We start from the raw sequence: 21,546 nt of genomic DNA, 5'->3' as shown, positions 1-21,546 counted from the left end.
CAATAGTAACTGGCCATGCTAAATGGGAACCAGTAAGATTGCCTGAGCCCACACAGTGTGATATAGAAGCCGGAGTGCTGATGGGGACAGATAATCTGTGTGATAGCCCTTTGTGGGCCACAGACTGAGGCTTGTGGTGAGAGCTTGCGAGTGCCTTGCAGTAATGACTACTGGAACTTTGGCCTAGAGAATTGAAACATCTAATGGGAAAGATGGTGCCCAGAAGAGTTCCATAATAAAACAGAAATGGTTTATATTGGGGTCCCCAACCCATGGGCTGCGGACTGGTACCAGTCCGTGGCCTGTTAGGAACCAGGCCGCATAGCAGGAGGTGAGCGGCAGACAAAGCTTCATCTGTATTTGCAGCCACTCCCTTCAGATCATCAGGCTTTAGATTCTCAAAGGAACACCAGTCCCTGGTATCAAAAAAGGTTGAGGACCGCTGGTTTATATGGGACTATGCTGCCTGGGGAATGCAAGGAGGTGTGGACAAAAAGGGGCACATATAAACCTGTTAAGCTTAGGGAGGCCTGCATACTGAGCTTTACAAATCCAAAGACCTAAGTAAGCACACAGGGTGGTCTGAAAGTAAAAATTCATAACTAAATTTATAACTAAAAATTCATAACTAAAATTCACGGTAGTAGTCACATCCTAGGCCTCTAGCTTCCTTGATTCTCTATTGACAATATTTAGCAAAGTTATAAATTTACACACTCTTTGTTACAGTTCCAAGAACTGTTCCTTGACCAAGGTCAATCTTTAACTTCGAAATTGCCTATTATCTTTGTGCATCTAAGATAACATACCTTTGAAGTGTTGGCATAATCTTAGTTTCCAGACCCCTCAAAGGCATCACCGTGGGCACCAGAGCAGGAGACCACAATGCTATTTTGTTGCTACCTCTATGTGCTGTAAACGTTAACTATCCTGTACCCACCAATGTAAAAGAAGCATGTGTCTCTCTGTTTTACTTTTTATTGTCTCAGAAATTTCCCCAGTTTGCTTTTTCCCACTTCCCTGATCTACCACCAGTGGATGTCACGTAACCCTCCTGATGTCTCCTCCCTTGATTCTAATGTATAAAATAAGCTGCAAAACTGCCATTCTCCAGAGCATTTCCTCAATTGTTTGAAATTTTGCTTTCTGGCAATTGTCATTTTGGCTCAGATAAACTCTTATAGGACTTCTTCTTAGGCTGGACATTCTTTCATAGACAGAGGAGATACAGGAGAAGCAGGGAGCCTCTTCCCCTAAGACTGACTCTGGAACTGCCTGAAGAGATGCTGAATTCTATTGTCACTTGTATAGTGCCCTGTAAACAGCTTTTGACTGACTGTCAAAGAGCTGTTTGGTTTGTGGATAGCAGTTCTGAGGTGAGTACACAAACTCCTGTTTGGAAAGCTACTGTATTAAGACCAGCAGATAGAAAGGTTCTAATTGAAGAAGGTAAAAATAGATCAGCTCATTTTGGCTACACTGCATGCTATTCTCCTAGCAGTGATGAAAGAATTGAACAGTGGTAAAAAGCCCGTATGTTTGGGTTACTAACTCATGAGTAGTTGCCAATGGCCTTGGCTATATGATTACACAGGAGTGCAAAGAAACCTGGCCTGCTAAAGGGATCCCCATATGGGGCACAGCCCCATTGGAATTTGGGGAGTGCATTAAAGTAGGACATGTTGGTGCCCGTAAGCACTCCCAGGTTTGGAAGATGACTGAAATTGATGAGCATATGTTCCCGTGCGCTCCCTTGAGGGGGTCACCTGAGTCCATGAAGTGAGCAGACACGTGGGCACTGCAGCAATGCAGAGATGGGCTGAATCTAGAAATAATCCTCTTGAGGAAATAATCCTTTGAGGCACAAAATGCCAATAGGAACTGTTCTGTCAGCAAAAGAGACTACAGATGGCTATATGGCAGATTCCCTGTCTGGGAGACCCTGGGCCTACTGGCAAGTCAGACTGATGCTGGTCCCTTGGTGGGCTACAAATAGGTCTTGACAGGAGTGGACACTGACCCTGGTCTGGGCTTTGCTTACCCGATAGTAGATGCAAATGCTCAGAGTATTGTGAAAGAGCCTGAATAGATAATACTGCACCAATTTGGATGACTGAGCATTTCTTCAGCCCAAGGAACACACCTTATAGCCCATAATGTCCAACAAGGAGCGGAGAGATTTCTTCCTCAGTACTTACTTGATAGAAAATCGGAATGGGCAATTAAAACATTGCTTGTCTAAAAAGGGCTGGCTTACAGGCCTTCGTGAGTATGTGCTCGCACTCAACATGAACGGACTGTTCCTATGAAGTAGATTTCTCTATTTTTCTAGTGGATCCAGAGAAGCGGTTGGTAGGAAAGGATGCTGGTTTCTTTCTTCCCCACAACATCTAAAACAAAATTCCCCCGCTACTTGATGCATTGGTCACAAGACCACGGCTGTAACTACAAGGATGGAAACAGAAATGTTTCCTAAGCAACAGACCGTCACTGTTTTTAACCTCTATGCCACAGTTCCTAAGGGCCCGATGGGACAGGATGTCCCTTCCACCTATCTGTCAAAACTGGGCTTAATAGTGAATTCAGCTCTATTTCCTGGTGGTAAAGACAGCCCACCAGTTCTGCACTTGTGTCATCTTCCCCTATCTGAACAGGAATGACCTGAGGAGGAGGCACTTGCTGGACTAGGATTGCTGCCCATAATCTAGACCAGCACAGTGGTGAATCTAATGTCCCTTCCAAAGGTGGAAAAGTTTGGGTGTAAGTCGAAGGAAGGAAAAATAGTAACTATGGTAAACGGATGAATAAATGGGTTATATGATGAGAAAACTCCAATATTACATTAACACCTTGAAAAAGGTGTAGAGCAAGGGAATAATATTGTCTCGGCATAATGATGCCAGGTGCCTGAAGGAGTGAAGCCGTGTATTGCTGAGACCACTCTCGCTCTTGGAACCTGACAAGATCGAATGGAAGCAGGCAAACCTGAGTGGCCTCACCCTGTGAGACATTTTCGTATGATATGATAATGGACTAGATAGTTAAGTGACTGAGATTCTAGTTACGGGCCACTACCTTTTGACTTTTATGATTGTTTTATTGTAAGGAATTTGTGTTCGAAGACTGAGGGTGGACTGCAATATTGTAATTGATAAAAAAATACGTATTTGGTCATTCAGATGACCAAAATATACTTCTCAAATATATTTGGTCTTTATCCACGAATCTTGGCGCACAGCTCCCGGAATTCTTGGAATTTCCTTGGTGTTGAGAGTTAAAAAAAAAAAAAAAAAGGTGTCTTTTGTTGTGTTGGAAGGGGCTGGTTGCCAATGGAACAAATCCTGAGGGTTGGTGCTTTCAGTCTCATCCTCCTGACCCTCCGGGAAAGGAAGGAAGCGCTGGAGGTTGAATCAGTTGCCAATGGCCAATGACTTAATCATTCATGACTATGTAAATGAAGCCTCCATAAAACCCCCCTGGGAGGGGATGAGGAGAGCTTCCAGTTCCTGAACTCCTGGAGAGACCTGGGAGTGGTACACCTCAGGTGAGGGCAGGGAAACTTTGACCCTCCTCCTACATGCCTCACCTTGTGCATCTCTTCCATGTGGCCATTGCTGAGTTAAATCCTTTTACAATAAATCAGCGATTTAGTAAGTAACATGTTTCTCCGAGTTCTGTGTGCCGTTCTAGTAAATTAATCTAACTCAAGGAGAAGATTGTGAGAACTTCTGATTTACAGCCAGTTGGTCAGAAATACAGGTAATACTCTGGACTTTTGATTGGCATTCTGTAACTTGGAACTTGTAATCTGTGGCCAGCTGGCCAGAAGTACAGGTAGCCTGGGGTTGCCTCTGAAGTGTATGTGTGTGTACGCGCACGCGCGCGCTAGGGTGTCTGAGAACTGTTTATTGTTGTGGGGGGCCCCTCCTCTTCCCACAGTATAATTGGATCCGGTAACCCAATTCACCTTTAAATATTTACCAGTAGCAAATACATTTTTTTTAAATGAAAAAAACAATGAAAATCTATTTAAAACGTGTCACAGAAGACCTGCTGTAGATTATAATAAATTGTCTTCTCAAGCTAGAAACATTTACTCTGGGGACCATTGAATATTTATCTAGCATGACAGATCTATGGGTTACTGTTTTTTGATACCTGCAGATGAGCAAGCAAAATGAGCAAGCAAGGAGAAAGGCCTGGGTGTGGGAAAGCCTGCCACCTGCCCTAAGCAGTGAATGACGCTTTTTGCAGTTAGTTAGCCTGGTAGTTAATTATGAAAGAGCCTGATTGCTGAGTGAAGGTATCTGGGTTTTCTTCTCTGAGCCCATGCAAAGAAAAGCTCTCTGGAGGTTTGTTTTTAGCAGGGGAGTTGCATGGGCAGATGTGCTTCAGGGAAATAATCTGAAAACCAGAGAGGCTAGACTGGAGCAGGGGAATGAGTTAAGTGGCTCCAGCAACAGAACATGAACGAAAGCAAGAAAGAATGATGGCAGGGACAGAGAGTTAAGCAAGGAGAAATCCTTGGTAATCAACTAAAAGACAATTTTGCTCACTTTTCTGTATATACTGTGTCTGGCAGTAATTGCTCCATAAGCGTTCTACTACTGAAAGGATTCACATAGATGGGGAAGAAAGAAGAGGAGCCTAAGACATTACTGAAGAGTCTGGTCTGGATGCCCGGATTGAGGGTGGTGCTGGTAGAGAGTTAGGACTCTAGAGCTGGAGCAGGAATAGGCGGGAAAGTATCTTCAGATTGAGTCAACCGAGGGGGATCATCGGCATCTGTCTTTTCCCAGTTCTGTCCTTCCTGTGACCTATGCTTCTGCCCTTCTGCCAGCTTCCCCCAATTACATGAGAACATCTTAATGGTTTTAGGTTTCTTTTTTTTCCCATTAAATATATTAAAAATAAATAAATTTATGGGCACTTTCATGCTCCTTGGAAAAGTCCCCTGAGTCTTTCAACAGCAATTGCTGTAGGATCTTAATAAGACAAAATGCTCAGTAACTGGGGGTAGTGTTCTGTTTCGTTGAATTTTTCTTCAGGTTAGGTAGAAAACCTGTTAAAAATACTCAGGTGAAGTATTTGTAAAAAGAAGTCTACTTTCCTTTGAAGACAGATGATTGACTGTTACCATTAGAAAAAATTATTTAAAACTTGGAAATAAGAAAGGTGAGTCATGTGATTCTTGCAATGAAGACATTGTCGTACAAGGGCATTCTTTAACAAAACTGCCTAAGGGTTAGTTAATTATCTAGGGCAGGGTCTCTCAGCCTTCACACTACTGAGATTTTGGGCAGGATAATTCTTTGTTGTGCGCTGTCCTGTGCACTGTAGAATGTTTAACAGCGTCACTGGCCTCTACTCACTAGATGTTAACCCTCTCTACCTCCCTACCTTGGGTTGCTGCTTTGTGGCCAAAATGTCTCCAGAGAATGCCAAATGTCCCCTGTGAGAGAAAATTGCTCCTGGTTGAGAACCACTATTTAGAAGCATGAGCATTTGTTCAATTTTGCTATTTGCTATTAATTAAGGGCTCGGACTCAGTAAAATTACTTGTCAACTTGCAGATCTTTTTCTGTAGAGATGCAAATGATTTCTGCCCTGTAGAAGAGATAGCCCTAAAAGTTATGGCTTTGTATCATCTTCTAGGGCATGAACCAGTTTTGTATCTGACCTAAGAACTTAATTCTAACATTCCTTTATAAATGTCTACACATAGCCAGTTTCTCAAGATGCTCCTGATGCAGCTTTATGATCTTATTGCTTCTCTCATTAATTAGTGAGTCAAGCAGGTGTTTGTCACAAGTTCAGTGTATATTTGTGGAGAGTCATGCTTTTAACTTTTGTGAAAATTACACTTTAGCACAATTGATTTTTCCTTCCCCAGGTGTTGCTGTTCTGAACACTGGGGTCAGAAGGCGCTTAGCTTTCAGATCTGGTTTCCAAGGCTTCTCAAATTTGTCTCTGTGATGCTTTTAAATTCTTCCAGTTTCTCACAGCCCCCTCTTCTTATCCCCACTGTCACTGACCTGGTTGGGCCATCATCCTTTCCACCTGGACCACTGCAGTTTCTCTCCCGCTGACCTCTTCACTTCCAGCCTTTTGTGCCTTCCTGCCATTCCTGGTGAGCTCTGACACCAAGGAAGGATTCTTGGATCACGGCTCCGATGTGTTGCTCCCAAGACAGAGATGTCAGGCAGCAGGGTCACAAAATTTCTGAGCTGAAAATCTGGAGTTTCAGATTCTGGGTATTAGGATTAGAGTTCCTACACAGCGAAGAAACTGAGGCCCAGAGAAGCCAAGTAACTGACTAAAGTCAGACATTGCGGGAGGGGAATATTTTTTAAAGAGGTTGGTAATCTGGTTGAATGTGCCCTGGACTGTCCCTGGAAATTGATTTAGTGCATAAATCTCAGATGTTATCCTGTTCCCTCTTCATTTCCATTACAAAGCACAGGGAAGAAACACTTTTCCGTTAATAGGCATAAAGAAGAGAGTGTCAATTAATCCACGCTTTTCTGGCCTCAATCAACACCTTCCCAGAACAGTCCTGTTCTTTCCTATGGCATTTAATGTCTTTGAGCTTTAACTCCAGAAAAGTCTGGCTTCCTTATTCTGCCACTCAGTTGATCATGTGGCTGGTTTTTCCTTATACTTTCATAATTAATTATGTTTGCTTTTCACTGCATGATTCTGCTTTCTTTCAGCCCTTTGGCCTTCCAGTGGTACTTCCATCTTCTTTCACGACTAACCTCTCTTTTTTTTTGGTTCTTCCACAAAGAACCAACCAATGAGTTTGTCTCTTAACTAAAACAAATGTTCCCCATGTGTATAATTGGATCGGCATGGTGTTAGATGCCATTTATCTTCGCATGGTCGCACAGACCACGGTATGTATCATATCTGCCTGTTTGTGAATGGGAATTTGATTAGAGCCCAAGTAACTTATTTAAGTAGCACCCTGGGTATGTGGCCTCTACCGCTCAGAATGTGCCCAAGATTAGATGTTTCCTAATAGAGGTATTAAAATCGACATGTGATATCAATTAAGTTTTGGCTTGTTTGCTTTCCCTTTTATGAATTAGGTTCCAGTTGTCCCCACAAAATCACTGGCTTTGTGCGGTTTTTCAAAATCGCTGACTGGTGTTTATGTATCCGAAATCAAGTGTAGTTTTGGAACTTAGTGACAAGGTAGCTCTGTTTCCTTTGATCTGTCTCCATCGCCCCTCCATTTATTGATATTTTGCATTTTCCCAAAGTGCCAAGCCAAAAGGTTAAAAGCTTTATTTCAAAGCATAGCTGTTTGATCCGAGCAAAATCATGGACCTCTCCTATTTCATTCCCTATATCAAAATGTATTCCAGGTGGATCCAAAATTTAAATGTAAAAAATACCCCTGAAATTTTATATGAATCTCAGAAGCAAAAAGGAAAAATATAAATAAATTTGACCACATAAAATAATTGCAAACTTCTATATATCAAGTGTTACATATCGGAAAGAACCCCATAAAACCTACTTAAAGTCAGACAACACACAGGGGTGAAATATCTACAAAACCAGAACGAAGGGCAAATAACTGATGAATTCGAAGAGATCTTGTGAATTCATAAGAAAAACTAACAGTATCATATAAAAATGGGTAGAAAAAAATCAACAGAAATAAAAAACTGCGAATGGCCAAAAACATATGAAAAGAGGCTCGAGCTTACTAATAATTAAAGAAATGAAGATGAAAACCAAAGTGGGGTATTATTTTCCATCCATTGTTTGTGGAAAAGACAAAAACAAAAGATATTTCCGGGTGACGACAAGGAGAGGGTGGAGAACAGGTACTTTTATAGTAAGTCAGTCAGTAAACCTTGTGGGTAGTGCCAATTTAAAAAGTTTTAAAGCTTCATAATCTTTGACCCAGAAATTGTACTTCCAATAATTTATTCTATAAGAATAGTTGCACGAATACACAAAACTATACAATTTTTTAATGTAGCATTTTTTATAATTAGAAATGTATTGGAGATAACTTCCCTTACACTGATAAAAATGTGCTAACATCAAACAACTTTCAATGTATATTGTAAAGAAAAAAAGCACATTTTAAAAGGACAGGTAAAATATCCAATATTTATGGGCTGCAGTTGATAGGCATTCTATAAGAAATTTCCAACAAGATACCATGAGTCAACCACTAGTTTGCTGGGTTAATATATCAGAATTCAGCGACTCTCCTTCTCTTCAAGACTGGGCAGGGTTCACACATTTATCTACCCGCTCACCCACTCATTCCACAAACATGATGCATCCCATGCAGTGGTGTAAGTTTAAGCAAACTGACTCAATCTGGGTGGCCTCAGCGTGAACCCCTGAGGTGGAACTCTTATCAAGGGAAGGTTGCTTTCTTCCCTTAACACTGGATCTACTCTATCTCCCATTATGGATGGTGAAAGTTAGGCCCAGTGAAGAGAAAGGCTGTGTCTTAGGTGGCTTTCCAGTCAAGAAGATCTACAATTGTACCAGGAGAGGCAGCCTGCCTAAGAATATACTCCAAGAGTGGGCAGCTGGAGTTGAGTGGATAAGGGGGTGCAAGTGGGGCCAGACTGCCAGGGTACAAACTCTCACCCTGCCACCTTTTAGTTATGTAATCTTGAGTAAGTCACTCAGCGTCTCTGTGCCTTACAGGATTTATTGTGAAGATTCAATGTAAAGAGTTTAGAATAGTGCCCGGCACACAGTCAGTCTCAGTATATGTTGATTATTATTATTTGTGAGACACTAGGGATTAAAAAGTAGACAAGAAAGCATAGTCTTTGCCTCATCTGTTCGCCCACTAGGTATTAGCCTAAATGCCACTGCCTCTAGGATATCTTCCAGGAATCCTATCTTCCCACGGGTCCACTTGCTGCAAATACCTTGGAACTTCATGCATATTATTAATGGCTTGTTTGTTGCTCTTGCCAACTGAACTATGAGCTCCTACATGGCCACATTTGCATGACACTTTACCATGCATATCTGTTAGTATGCTCAAGTTATGGATGCAGTAATGGAGGCAGGGAGAGGATCCAGGAGCTTCCCAAGGATAAAGGGAGCTAGAATTTTTGCTTGGGTTCTTGAATTCCACAACCATTCCACCATGGGCCCCAGTCTACTATCCGAAGCAGGTACATATGCAGGACAGATGTGGGCTGCAGCTGTAGAACTCCCCTGGCCGGGACCATGGCAGGAAACAGTGCTGAAAGACACGGCTCCCCTCTGATGAGCTGGAACTACAGTATTTGAGAGCTGAAAGGTACGGAAGGCCAAGTTCTGTCTGTCTGGCCTTCCATCTGCTCAGGTCTCCACTCTCTCCTTTGCTGACAGATAGGTGTGGATGAGACTGGTTTCTACAGTCTGTTCACCCTCCTCACCTTTTCTTCTGTTCCCCACCTAGGAAGGTAGAGACTCTCTCTGCCTAGTCGTGTGCCTGAAAGATGGCAATGACTTTAACTACACACAAAACTTTCTAGGGGTCCAGAGTGTATATACAATTGATAGGACTTAATGGACTAGGACAGAATAGAGAAGGCCCTAAGAAATTCTTTCCTCATTGGCGACCAAAAAGGACGGCACGAAAAGCCTTTCATTTTCTTGTTTTTGTTTTGTTTTTTGAGATCGAGAAAGTAAATTAATGTATAGTGTGTTGTTTTGTGATTTAATGCATTTTTATGTTTTCACATGTTAGTTGGCATGGTGGTCATTTTCCTTTAAAAAGTACTAAGAGTAAGTGAAGTGGCATTCTCTGTTAGGTGATGACACTTTAATTATCTTGTTTAAGTTGCTCTCATTATAAGAATATTCAATTTTACATTCATAAAGTTATTTCTACTAGTATCCAGTTAGACATAAAAGCATACACACACAGTCTACTTTCCCCAATAAAGACTAGATCTGTTCACACAGGCCTGCAAAGAGGTAAAATAAAGAAAAAGCATGTTGACTTGAAATCAAAAAGAACACTCTTTTTTTTTTTTCTGAGATGATTCAAAAATATCTTTTTTTGGAAAATTAGAAAATATATAATGCGTTTTTGATAGAAAACTGAAGAGACACAAAGGAGAAACTGAGAACCAGCAGTAATCACATCACCCTGAATACTGTGGTTAATGTTTTAGTACATTCCTTTCCAGACTTTTTCCTGAAATGTGTTTTTACATAAGAAGCAAAAAAATGATGGTGGTGGCATGGGAATAGGAGTGGTGGTGGTGAATTAGTGCTCCTGTTCTGTATTCTGCAGGCTTCACACTAGCTTTTCTATACTCCTGTGACTCATGTGCCCTTTTCATACCTATGCTTCTTAATGTCCCTGAACTAGGAAATAGCTTCTGTGTGAGTTAAAAATTTGTTAAAGACTGCTCATGTCAGAGACCTGAAAAAGTAGTAGCTGAATAAAGTAGACATTTATTTCTCTCTCTTGTATAAATGAAGCCTGGTGATAGGCCATCCAGAACTGGCGAAGTATCTCCATGATATTGCTGCCTTTCAGCTCATGGCTTCCTTCTCAGTGTTGCCTCAAGGTCCTAGATAGCTGCAGGAGCACCATCTATTATATCTGCACTCATGATAAGGAAGGGTAAAAGGGCTTAGCCTCTCCCTTTTAAGGAGCTTTCCCAGAAGTCTCATTTTACACTTTCAGTTATATTTTTGTTAATGGTCTCCACATAGTTAAATCTGTCTGTTTTTTGTTTATAATGTTCTGGTCTTTGTATAATATTAAAAGTGGGTAAAGGGGATCAAATATATGATAGCTGAAGGAAACTAGACTTTGGGTGGTAAATACAATAGAATATACAGATGTCAAGTTATAATGTACCTGAAAATTATATAATTGTATTAACCAATGTTAATAAACTAAATTAAAAAAAAAAAAAGACCTTCCCAATCTAGGTATCATAAAAATATTCTATATATTTTCAGGAAATTCTAGAACTGTCTTCTCTTTTTAGATTTATATCTGAAATTTATTTATGTTTATAGTGTGGGCTAAGAAACTAATTTTCTTTTTCCAAATGGCAGCTCTAAGGGGACATTTTCTTTAACCCACACCTCTGTTCCTCTTATAGCCACCTGCCAAGACCTTTCCTTCATTTGTTTGCCTTGTATTTCTAACCATTGTCTTTTTAGTTTTAACTTCTGGGCTTCCATTATATTCAATGCATATCTCCTTTAATGGCATTATTATGATCTTTTTAAAATATTTCTCCCACACAAGACTGAGCACCCTGGGAGTAAGTCTTAATCAACTTTGTCACTAACATTTAAAACTCAGCAGCTTCTTCAATCAACAATTATCAAATGGAATAAACGAATGGAATGCTGCCATGTTACATACCATTCGTTACTGATGCCATTTAGAAGGTTACTTCCTTATGACACAATAGGAGACACCTTAATCTCAAAAGTGCCTCCAAAGTTCATTTTTGGAGGTAACAAGAGAAAGTTTTCTTCACTAATCCCTTTAGTAACATTTGGATTTCAGTGAGCTTCAACTCTGTGGCATGATATTTTTGTGTACAGCTTACTTCAGGGAGCCTCTATCCATTTATTCCAGTAAATATTAGTAAGCCATAGTTCCAAGACTCCAGCACTTAAAGGGCCCTCCCTGGGACTCTGAGGAAGCTGTTCGTTCAGGAAATATTTGTGGTGAATCTATCATCTGCAAGTTCTCATGCTAGTTGCTGTGGGGAGGCAAAGCTGAGTCAGACATGGTCCTTGCCCTCAAAAGCTCATGATATCACAGTGAGGCCCCGTGCATTTTCAGGAGTTTGTGAGCTGCGAAGGGGGTGGTGTACTTTACTGCCTTCTTGATCTGTGGAGCAAGTTGGATTATTTCATCTGAGAAGATCGCTGTCTTTCCTACTTTCAGAACTCTTTGCATTCAGTGCATAAGTACTTATTGAGTTTTGTGGGGTTTCTTTTTTCTTTCTTGAACCTCTTTTCTCTTTGATTCCAGGTCACTAGGAGTGTGTCAGGGGAGGGAGAGCATTAGGTGCAGAGAGGGAGCGGAGCTTAAAGGAGGGACCGGAGAGCACCCCTGTCAGCCAGGAAACTGCGGCTGAGTGTGAGCTTCATTTTACAACCCTGATTGGAAACAAAGTTGATCTCATATTGGGTCCTTTAACCACTTCTCTGTGGCCAGAGATCATAGCCCCATCTTCACCAAGATCTCACTGACATAGAACACTAAATAAGGTTAGGGCTCAAAGAACCCCTCATTCCGTCTTCCTCAGTACCTTCAGTTTCTTTTAAACCCCAGCTACAGCCCAATCCAGTATAATACCTTAACTTGTTCTGTGCCTGTTTATCTATTTTCACTTCTTGCCTCTCCGAGTCATGGTCTCTTCTCTGATCAGTGGGGCTGTCTTTGTTATCTATGACCTTTCTCTTCTGGGAATTCTGCCAATATTTATGCTCCTAGGTGCTGAGATAAAGAATGTGACTTCCAGGAGATTCTAGACTACCGAGAGGGTAGAACTGACACCAGAGGTAAACACCACCATAACAAATTAAGTAAAAGGGTGCATTTGCCAATTTATAAATTCAGTTTAAAATGGTTGGATCCCTGTGGCCTGGTCCCTCCTCTGACCCTATTGTCGGGACTGTAGGGTCCCCCGAACCTCTATTGAAGTTAACACTAACCAGATCCACCCCGATGAGCCTGGCTTAGTTTCTCCATTTCCCACTGTTGGAACTCTTACACACTCCAACAAACGTACAAGGATTTATAATTCATGCCTTAACTCCAGGCTGGCCTTGAAGAGAAGATGGGGTGCTAGCAAGAGAGAGGAAGGGCCCAGTCCCAGAGTGCTGGAAAAGCCAGGCAAGTTTCAAGGCAGGGCAGACCCAGGGTACAAGGTCCTTCATTAGGGTTCTTTTTATTTTTGCTGATGCAGGCAAAGCTATTGGCCTATTAGGCAAACTAAACTGATTAGGTGAAAAGGATTGAGGGATCTGAGCAGAAAGAGTTCTCTATTCCCAAAACAGCACCATAGTAATTGTGGGAAAACTCAGGACCGTCTTGGACTTCCTTATACCTATTACTTGGTTTAATGTTGCTTTTATTTTGGATACTGAGGGAGGGAGTGCCCTCGTCATTTTCAGTGCTTGGGACTTCTAAATATCTTCATGTAATTCCAGGCTCTACTTGCTTTCAGGCTCAACTGGCTCTGCTATTGGGCCTCAGCAAAAATAAAAAGAACCCTAATGAAGGACCTTGTACCCTGGGTCTGCCCTGCCTTGAAACTTGCCTGGCTTTTCCAGCACTCTGGGACTGGGCCCTTCCTCTCTCTTGCTAGCACCCCATCTTCTCTTCAAGGCCAGCCTGGAGTTAAGGCATGAAACTTCCTGACCGTCTTTCCAAATGCCTGCCTGATCTCTGTAGGTCGCTTGACCCTGATCTTCCTGTGCCCCTCTCCAGTCATTCTACTTCTTCTCCTGCACTTCCCTGGGGTCAGCTGCAGCTGGTCCCTGGTCTCTGCGGTGGTAACATGGAACTCTTACAACTGAGTCCCTCTCCAGAGCACAGAGAAGGGGACAATTCCAGGTCTTTTCTTTGATCTTCCCGCCAGGCACATCACTAGCATCAATATTTTAGCTTGGTTCAGAGTTCAAGAATATTATTTGTACCCTCCTTGAGCTATTCTGTGAATAAAATAGGACTTTGTGGGCTGACACTGGAGCCTACTTAATTAACTATAACCATCAAAGGGCCGCATATGCCAGCCTCTCATATGTGCTATCTTATTTAAACTTCACAATAGTCCTATAAAATAGGTGTTAGTGTTAGCTCAAATAATAAACAAGTCACTGATCATAGAGAGATTACAGAATTTGCCCGAGGTCACACAGCTAGAAAGTAGCAGAGCCAGGGTTCAGATCTAGCTCAGTCCTGCCAAAGCCCTGGTGTGCCCATAACTACAAATCACTTAGTGTTGCTAATACGTAGATTATCTCAGCGAAATACACAATTGTTAACGTTAGCGTATTTAGCAATTAAGAGTGCACACCTCTTTTGGTTACCTTATAAATAAAATATCCAAAATGTTTTCTCTTTATTGGGAGACGCTTATGTGGTTTTTATGGGAAAGAAGGTGGTACCTTGAAGGGAACATCAAAGAAAAGTCAGATATAAAGAAATGGGAGAGATTTTTCTAGATTCAGATACTAGAGCAAGTGTTTATCCTTTAATCATTTTTGCCTCAGAGATTTTACAGCTCAATAGCAAAGAGTCACTCAGAATCTGAGTGAACAAAGCTGGCAGAAGACAGACCCAGAGTAGTGGGGCCAATAAAAGCGGGTGTGCAGATGACTCTTTATGGCTCCCTGCCATTGGCCTGTCTTCATTTACAGTCAGAAACAGGCAGAGGAGGTCCAAAAATGGACCTAAATCCCCCCTGCTGTATTGGGGGTTGCGTAAAAAATTCTTGTAGGAAGAAAGCAACACCAACTAATCTCTGTTATTATGCTATTGTCGTCAGACGAAGTTTCCACCTCTGGACTAAGCTTTGGGGAGGTCGAAGGGGACTCTGCAAACCGTAACTGTGCTTTGCTAGCTGCCACCCATTAGGCTCTGCCAACAGGGGGCGCTGGAGGGAGACGGCGAGGCTGGAGGCGGGGCTTCCTGTTACCTATCTACTTCCTGCTTCTGTGAGCATCACCATGTCAACGTGCGTTTACTCCGCTGTGGTGTATCTTGTACTTAGCGGCGCTGAACGTAGTGTATAGTAAGAGCGGATGGAGACACCAGTCACCTCATAACAGTTCTGAATCTCGGCTTAGGGCACCTTCCTCTGAGCTAAGAGACCCCAGCAACAACTGAGTAGTGTCCCTATCTCAGAGGTCTGAGTTTTAGCTTGTTGACACCTTCCTAAATTCAAATTTTAATTATTCCCAATTTTTTCCCCTTCATCCTTCCAGCTTAGGGGTTGTAGCTACTTCCAGCAATTTCTATTTCCCTAATAATTTAGTGTCTACCCCTCCCCAACACACACCTTTTCATTTATTAACAGCTTTATACCTAGTTAAGTTTTTTATATTAAATTTGCTATTTTGGATATTTGGCTAGGAATACTGCATTTTTGGAAATGTGGTTTGGGGGTGAGGAGAAGAGGCAAACACCAGCAAACAACACCAGCAGCTTTGAAGAAGGCATTTTCCACGTTGTATTGCCAAAACCGCCCCATGGGGCTTTCACTTAAGTCCAGCTGCCCATAGTGCTATCCATTCTTCAGACTGCCAAGAACCCCAGACAGACCTTAGTGAGCGAGATCTACAATCGGGAATCCTGTGGATATTTCTACAACATACAGATTATTAATAGTCATGGAAAGACAGGCAAACGTGTTTTTTTGAGCAGGTACCATTTGAAGAACAAACTCCGGTTTTCATTGACTTTTTTAAGTGAAAAAAACAAAAGGAAAAATCTTTGAGAGATATTTTTATTGCTTCACTCTTAACGTTCAGGGAATATAAGAGTGACACTTGGACTTCAGGCCAGAAGAGGGCAGGTGCATACTTGTGTGTTGCTATGGTTCTTTGTTAAGGGGAAAAAATAATTTTCACGTTCTTGTATGAACATTGACAAGTTTTTATGAATGGTTTAATGGCAGGAGAGCCTGGACATAACAAACTGGGCTGTCCTGGTTGAAATTCCTGCTTGCCTTCTCAGATATTGACAGCATTTTTTTCCCTGCCTTGCTCACTTCCCTGAATGACTCGTTCTTGAGAATATGCTCCTCCTGAATGATATACCTGAGTTTGTTCTCATCTGAGAGCTGTAAACTGAAAGGAGAGTGATAAAACCACTTGCTGCTCTTTACTTTGCAGATATTAAGGAGGAGGTTGAGATAGTTTCTTGCATGTCCTGTGAATGTCAAAATATATTTTGGAGGAGCTAAAAGAAGACCAGGGAATATGGTATTCACATTTGCTTTCATGGAACCCAACCAGTCTTTCCTTGGAAATAGAAATAAACTCTGGCAAGAGATCTTCCCTAAATAGGAAAGAAGCCATTAAAGGTGAGAATTTTCTTAGTTTTTCTTTTTTCTTCCTCTTAGATTTAACCATAAAAGTTATTACTAAAGAGGATATAATCTTATGCTTAGGAAGAGGATACAAAACAGAAAAACATTCATTGTTGGATGTGTCATTTTCTCTTTCTCTTTTTCACCTTTTAGGAATTTTTTTTCTGTAGTATCTTTTTTTCTTTCTTTCTTTTTTAAATGGTATGCATTACCCTGTATTGTATTTAAACAGTAGCTGTGGTTTGGAGGAACAAAGTATTAGGCATATAGACAAAAAAAAAAAACAAAAAACCAAAAACAAAACTAGGGGGTGGGGACTTGGGAAGAGTCACAGATTTGCTTCTTATAACATATATCTGATATTCAGGAAGCTATTTAGCTCTGTTTTCCTATCTATAAAAGAGGAAATATTACTAATACTACATTTCAGGTATGTTGTGAAGATTAAATGAGACAATGTAAAGAAATATTTCTGGCCCATAGAAAGCACTCATTAAATATTATATGTGGATAACTCTGCGTTGTCTGTGTAAATATATTTTAAATTTGGATAGACTAAGAGCTATCTATATGTATAATTACACTCCAATATTTCGTATGTTTTTTAGAACGTTTTTTAAAAAGGTGGCTAGATGCCACCTCTAATCAATGAATTACATGTGGTGAAAGCAACCTAACATATAAATTGCCAAATAAGAGCAAGAAATGTACCTTTTCTTTAAATGGGACTTTCGAATTTCTAGAACCGACGCTGAGAGTCTGAATTTCATGGATTTTCTCCCCAGGACAATCAGAAATTCTACTCCCAGTAAGAGTTATGTTAGAAACCGGGTGGTAGGGGGTGGGGACAGTAATGGAGAATGAAGGGCGGGGACTTCCTCATACTAATTACACCTTTATATCAGCAGGTGCTCAGTTCTGCTTCTCTTTCTCCTGGGGTGACAGGGAGCCAGCACAATCAGCTAATTTATAGGGTCAGGTTATAGACCTCCATCAGCCAGCCAGGTGTAAAAGGTTCCTAGGCAGGTCTTGACTGAGGATAAATGTCTAGAGAAGAAATACATTTTTTGCCATCGCTTTGGAGTTGAACTTGATGTTCTTGGGACACATTCAGGATTAATTTGTAACTGAAGGATTTTGTTCTGTTCAAGGATTTCCTCCTCCTCCTCTGTGCTCAAACTCTACTGATCTCTCATTCCATGAAGATGATTCGGTGGAAGAAGAAACTCTGTCAGCAGTATTACCTGTGGACCCTGGGCTTCTATTTGCTGCTGGCCACTGTTGCTCTGAGACTTTCTCTCAGATCGAAGTGTGACTTTGATTTCCTGGATCTGGAGTCCAGGCGTGTTCAAAGCAAGCACTGTAGGGACATCTTGTATAAGTCCCTGAAGTTGCCAGCAAAGAGATCCATCAACTGTTCTGGAATCATCCAAGGGGACCAAGAAGCAGTGACCAAGGCTCTCCTGGACAAGCTGGAGGTCAAGAAGAAGCGGGAGCCTTACACAGACAGCGATTACCTCAACATGACCAGAGACTGTGTGCACTTTAAGGCCAAAAGGAAGTTCATACAGTACACACTCAGCAAAGAAGAGTTAGACTTCCCTATTGCATACTCTATGGTGGTCCATGAGAAAATTGAAAACTTTGAAAGGCTGCTGAGGGCCTTGTATGCCCCTCAGAACATATATTGTGTCCACGTGGATGAGAAGTCTCCGGAAACTTTCAAAGAGGCAGTCAAGGCAATTATTTCATGCTTCCAAAATGTCTTCATGGCCAGTAAGTTGGTTCGGGTGGTTTATGCCTCCTGGTCCAGGGTGCAGGCTGATCTTAACTGTATGGAAGACTTGCTCCAGAGCTCAGTGCCATGGAAATACTTCCTGAATACCTGCGGAACAGACTTTCCTATTAAGACCAATGCTGAGATGGTCCGGGCCCTCAAGATGTTGAAGGGGAAGAACAATATGGAGTCAGAGATACCTACTGAGTTTAAAAAATCTCGCTGGAAATATCGCTATGTGGTGACAGACACCATACACATGACCAGCAAGATGAAGGACCCTCCTCCTGATAATTTACCTATGTTCACTGGGAATGCCTATATTGTGGCTTCTCGAGCCTTTGTCCAACACGTCATAGAGAACCCCAAATCCCAACAACTGATCGAATGGGCAAAAGACACTTATAGCCCCGATGAACACCTCTGGGCCACTCTTCAGCGTGCACCCTGGATGCCTGGCTCTGTTCCCTACCACCCCAAATATCACTTCTCAGACATGGCCTCCATTGCCAGGCTGGTCAAGTGGCAGAACCATGAAGGAGACGTCAGTATGGGGGCACCTTATGCACCTTGCTCTGGAATCCACCAGCGGGCTATCTGTGTTTATGGAGCTGGGGACTTGCATTGGATTCTTCAGAACCATCATCTGTTGGCCAACAAGTTTGACCCTAAGGTGGATGATAATGTTCTTCAGTGCCTAGAAGAATACTTACGTTATAAGGCCATCTATGGGATTGAACTCTTAGATACATTATGAGAGAATTGCTACCTGCGGGGCAGGAACACGTGCAAACATGCCCAGAACGTGCTGGGACAGCATAGGGTGGGAGACCAGGGCTCAATTCCGTGGCACCCTCCGGGGAAAGGGGCTGCTGCTGGAGTGGGGGTAAGTAGATCTGCTGCCTCGCAAATTACTGCCCTGGACAAACACTGACTCTTTTCTCACCCCACTCCCAACAGCCCCTTTGCTGACTTTCTCACAGAAAATGAGAATGAAAACTAGTTATTTAGAGTCAGGGAGGGAAGTATGTATGGCAGGGGGCTCTGGATTTTATTAGTTAAATGCTCGGTTTCCAGCTTTCCCATTCGGAGGAGATGCTGTTCCTAATAATTCTAGGCTTGGTAGTATGGTGGGGGTAGGGAGTTAGATGGAAAGAGGACCTTCTCGTTTGTAATTTTAAAATAAATAGTTCTTGATTCAAAGTCCTACCTCTACTTTTTGTCTGGTAAACCAGAAATAAAAGTGTGAGCCTTTTTCTCATAACTATTGGTGACATTTAAAAATCCCTGGTGGATGGCAAGACACTCTCCATTATTCTTGAATGATCATGGCATGCTATATAAAGAGCTAATTTAAAAGAATATAGAGGAACAGAGCTGATGCTTTTATTTTTGAAAATCTTCCTCATTTTGTTTACATTGCCAGATTCATAACTTTTCTGTATGGGAAAAGGCAGGGCAATTTAACCAATTTGACCACCCTATCCTTAAGAGAAAATTACTGCCCTAATTTTGCAGCTTCACAGCCAAAGCTTAACATTTCATAACAAAGATAATAGCTCTTTTAGGTAACCACATAATTAATTGTCCAAACTGGAACATACTCAGGGTGTGTGTGTGTGTGTGTGTGCGCACGTGCGCGCATGCATGTGTGTATGTGTGTGTTGGGGGGCGACAAGCAAAAATTAAACTAGGACTGCTTAGCTAAACCAGGAAGTCTGGTTATTCCACATTTAGGTCTCTTGAGACAAAACTTTTAAGTATGTGAATGGAAGGGTCACTATTTGTGGTTCTTTGACTTATAGTTTCTTTGTGGGGAAGATACAAAGAAATTATGTGTGTATTTACCTCCCCTTCCTCTGAATGTTACCCAGTGAGACTTGAAGCTCCAGAGATAATTGTGAAACAATTGGAAGGCAGTTGCTATTAGTAACACTCTTCTGTGATAGGCAAAGGATACTATATAAAAAGATAGGCATATCTTGTATCTAGTATAATTTATCTTCTGCACATAATCATGCTTTGGAAAAGTGATTTATATACAAATTCATGTAATTTGAATGCTGTTCCCATTAATGTCATAATGTGTTTCTTCAATTCTGATTATGATTCAATTACGTTTTCTCTTACAATCAGCTTTTCCTGCAACCCATGTACTCTGACATAGTTATCATTGTGTCTGACACAGTGAATTTTCCACTTACAAGTTAGTGTTGCTTTTTGTACAATATTCCTTTGGTAATGGGTGTTGCCACCACCAACTTCCCTGTGTCATAATATGGAGTCCTGTTCACCTAGCTCTCAGCCCCACCACGAAGATGACCGATGAACAGTCACATGCTCTGCAGATGAGCCGCTGGAAGGACTGTTCCCAGCAACATGGACCTCTCCATCTACTGGCCTTTGTGATTGTCCTTGGACTTCCTCTCAGGGGGCTGGATGGGTGGGTGGGGGGAACACGGCTGCTGTGGGAAGTGGGCAGAAAAGCTTTCTTGGATGCACGTGCTCTGAGAAAAGAACTCCGGTCTTTGGCCTCATACTGAACTTCTTCTGTAAGTTATAATGTGAAATAAGTTACATTTTTTTATATGTGAATAAACTAAAAAAATTAAAATGTGAACTTGTCATTTTGGGGGAACAAGTAGCTTGAATTTCCCAAGCATTTGAAATCGTCTCTAGAAATACATTGTAGTGAATAGAAGGTGCTCTTTATTTAATAACATAAGGTCTTCATATCAGAAGGGTCAAATTTCTCCCTCATTTGTGTAGTGTATTTTAGAAATCATACAATTTAATCACCACATCTGTTGATTTTTCCTTCTCTCTGAGTCATATCCATTTCTTTAACCTTTCTCTGGAGAGGAGAAATCTCATAAAAGATTGAGCAACTATGTTTGTATTACCTCTCAATGTTTGAATTACCTTTTTTGATTTGTGGACTATTGGTAAACATTGCTTTAATAATGTTATATTTTGTACACTTTGCCTCTAATCTATGATCTTTGAGTGAAATTTCTTTAAGAAAAGAAGAAAAGGCAGTAGATAATTTTGTTTGGGGAGATTATGTATTTGGATTAAAAATGAAAAAAAAAAACCCACTAAATACATTGCCTGCCCTAAGTACCTTAATTGAACTGAAGATTTGTTCTTCCATTTAGTCAATCATTTATCACAAAGATGGTGAAAATTTGGCTCTTGTCTCTATGCAGCTACGAGCACATGACAAGCCCTGAAACAATTCATTCATTCATTCCACAATTATTAACTAAGCTCTTACTATTTACCAGGTATTGACCTTGACACTGGGGATATACAGCAATCACCAAAACAGAAATCCCCACGCTCATGTTGTTTGCATAGAAGGAGGAAAATGACTATAAACAAATAAGTAACACATGTGTATATTAGAAGAAAACAAGCGCTGGAGAGAAATTGAAGGGATAGGGACTGTACAAGAGCGGGGTGGGAAGGGAGGATGCTTAATATTTTAGGTAGTGTGGTCAGGGAGACCATTAATGAAAAGGTGACATTTGAGTAAAGATCTGAAGGGGATGAAGGAATGATCCATGAGGATCAGTGTGGGGAAGAGCATTCTAGGCCAAGACTTGCAAGGCCCTGCAGCAAGAACACACCTGCCATGTTTGAGGAACAGCAAGGAAGCAAGTGTAAAGGGAGCAGGGTAAAGGAGGAGAGGAAGGATTAGGA

At 41.4% G+C, this 21,546-nt stretch overlaps 1 protein-coding gene across 3 annotated transcripts; it reads left to right on the top strand.

Annotated features, from left to right (window-relative positions):
- The first annotated feature begins 3,513 nt into the window (after positions 1 to 3,513).
- On the top strand, positions 3,514 to 20,267 carry GCNT3 (glucosaminyl (N-acetyl) transferase 3, mucin type). Of its 3 annotated transcripts, none has more exons than XM_039865441.1 (3): positions 3,560 to 3,759; positions 15,868 to 16,058; positions 17,216 to 20,267. In XM_039865441.1, the coding sequence occupies exon 3, from the start codon at positions 17,264 to 17,266 to the stop codon at positions 18,596 to 18,598; it is 1,335 nt and encodes a 444-aa protein (XP_039721375.1). In that variant the 5' UTR covers positions 3,560 to 3,759; positions 15,868 to 16,058; positions 17,216 to 17,263; the 3' UTR covers positions 18,599 to 20,267. The 3 variants fall into 3 exon arrangements, with proteins under 3 accessions (XP_039721377.1, XP_039721375.1, XP_039721376.1); XM_039865442.1 differs by lacking the exon at positions 3,560 to 3,759 and adding an exon at positions 12,072 to 12,103; XM_039865443.1 differs by lacking the exons at positions 3,560 to 3,759; positions 15,868 to 16,058 and adding an exon at positions 3,514 to 3,544.
- The last annotated feature ends 1,279 nt before the right edge of the window (positions 20,268 to 21,546 follow it).

This window comes from Pteropus medius, unplaced genomic scaffold (genome assembly GCF_902729225.1).
Source record: "Pteropus medius unplaced genomic scaffold, Ma_sr-lr_union100, whole genome shotgun sequence".
Classification (NCBI taxonomy): domain Eukaryota; kingdom Metazoa; phylum Chordata; class Mammalia; order Chiroptera; family Pteropodidae; genus Pteropus; species Pteropus medius.
This window is presented reverse-complemented; position numbering and strand designations above follow the sequence as displayed.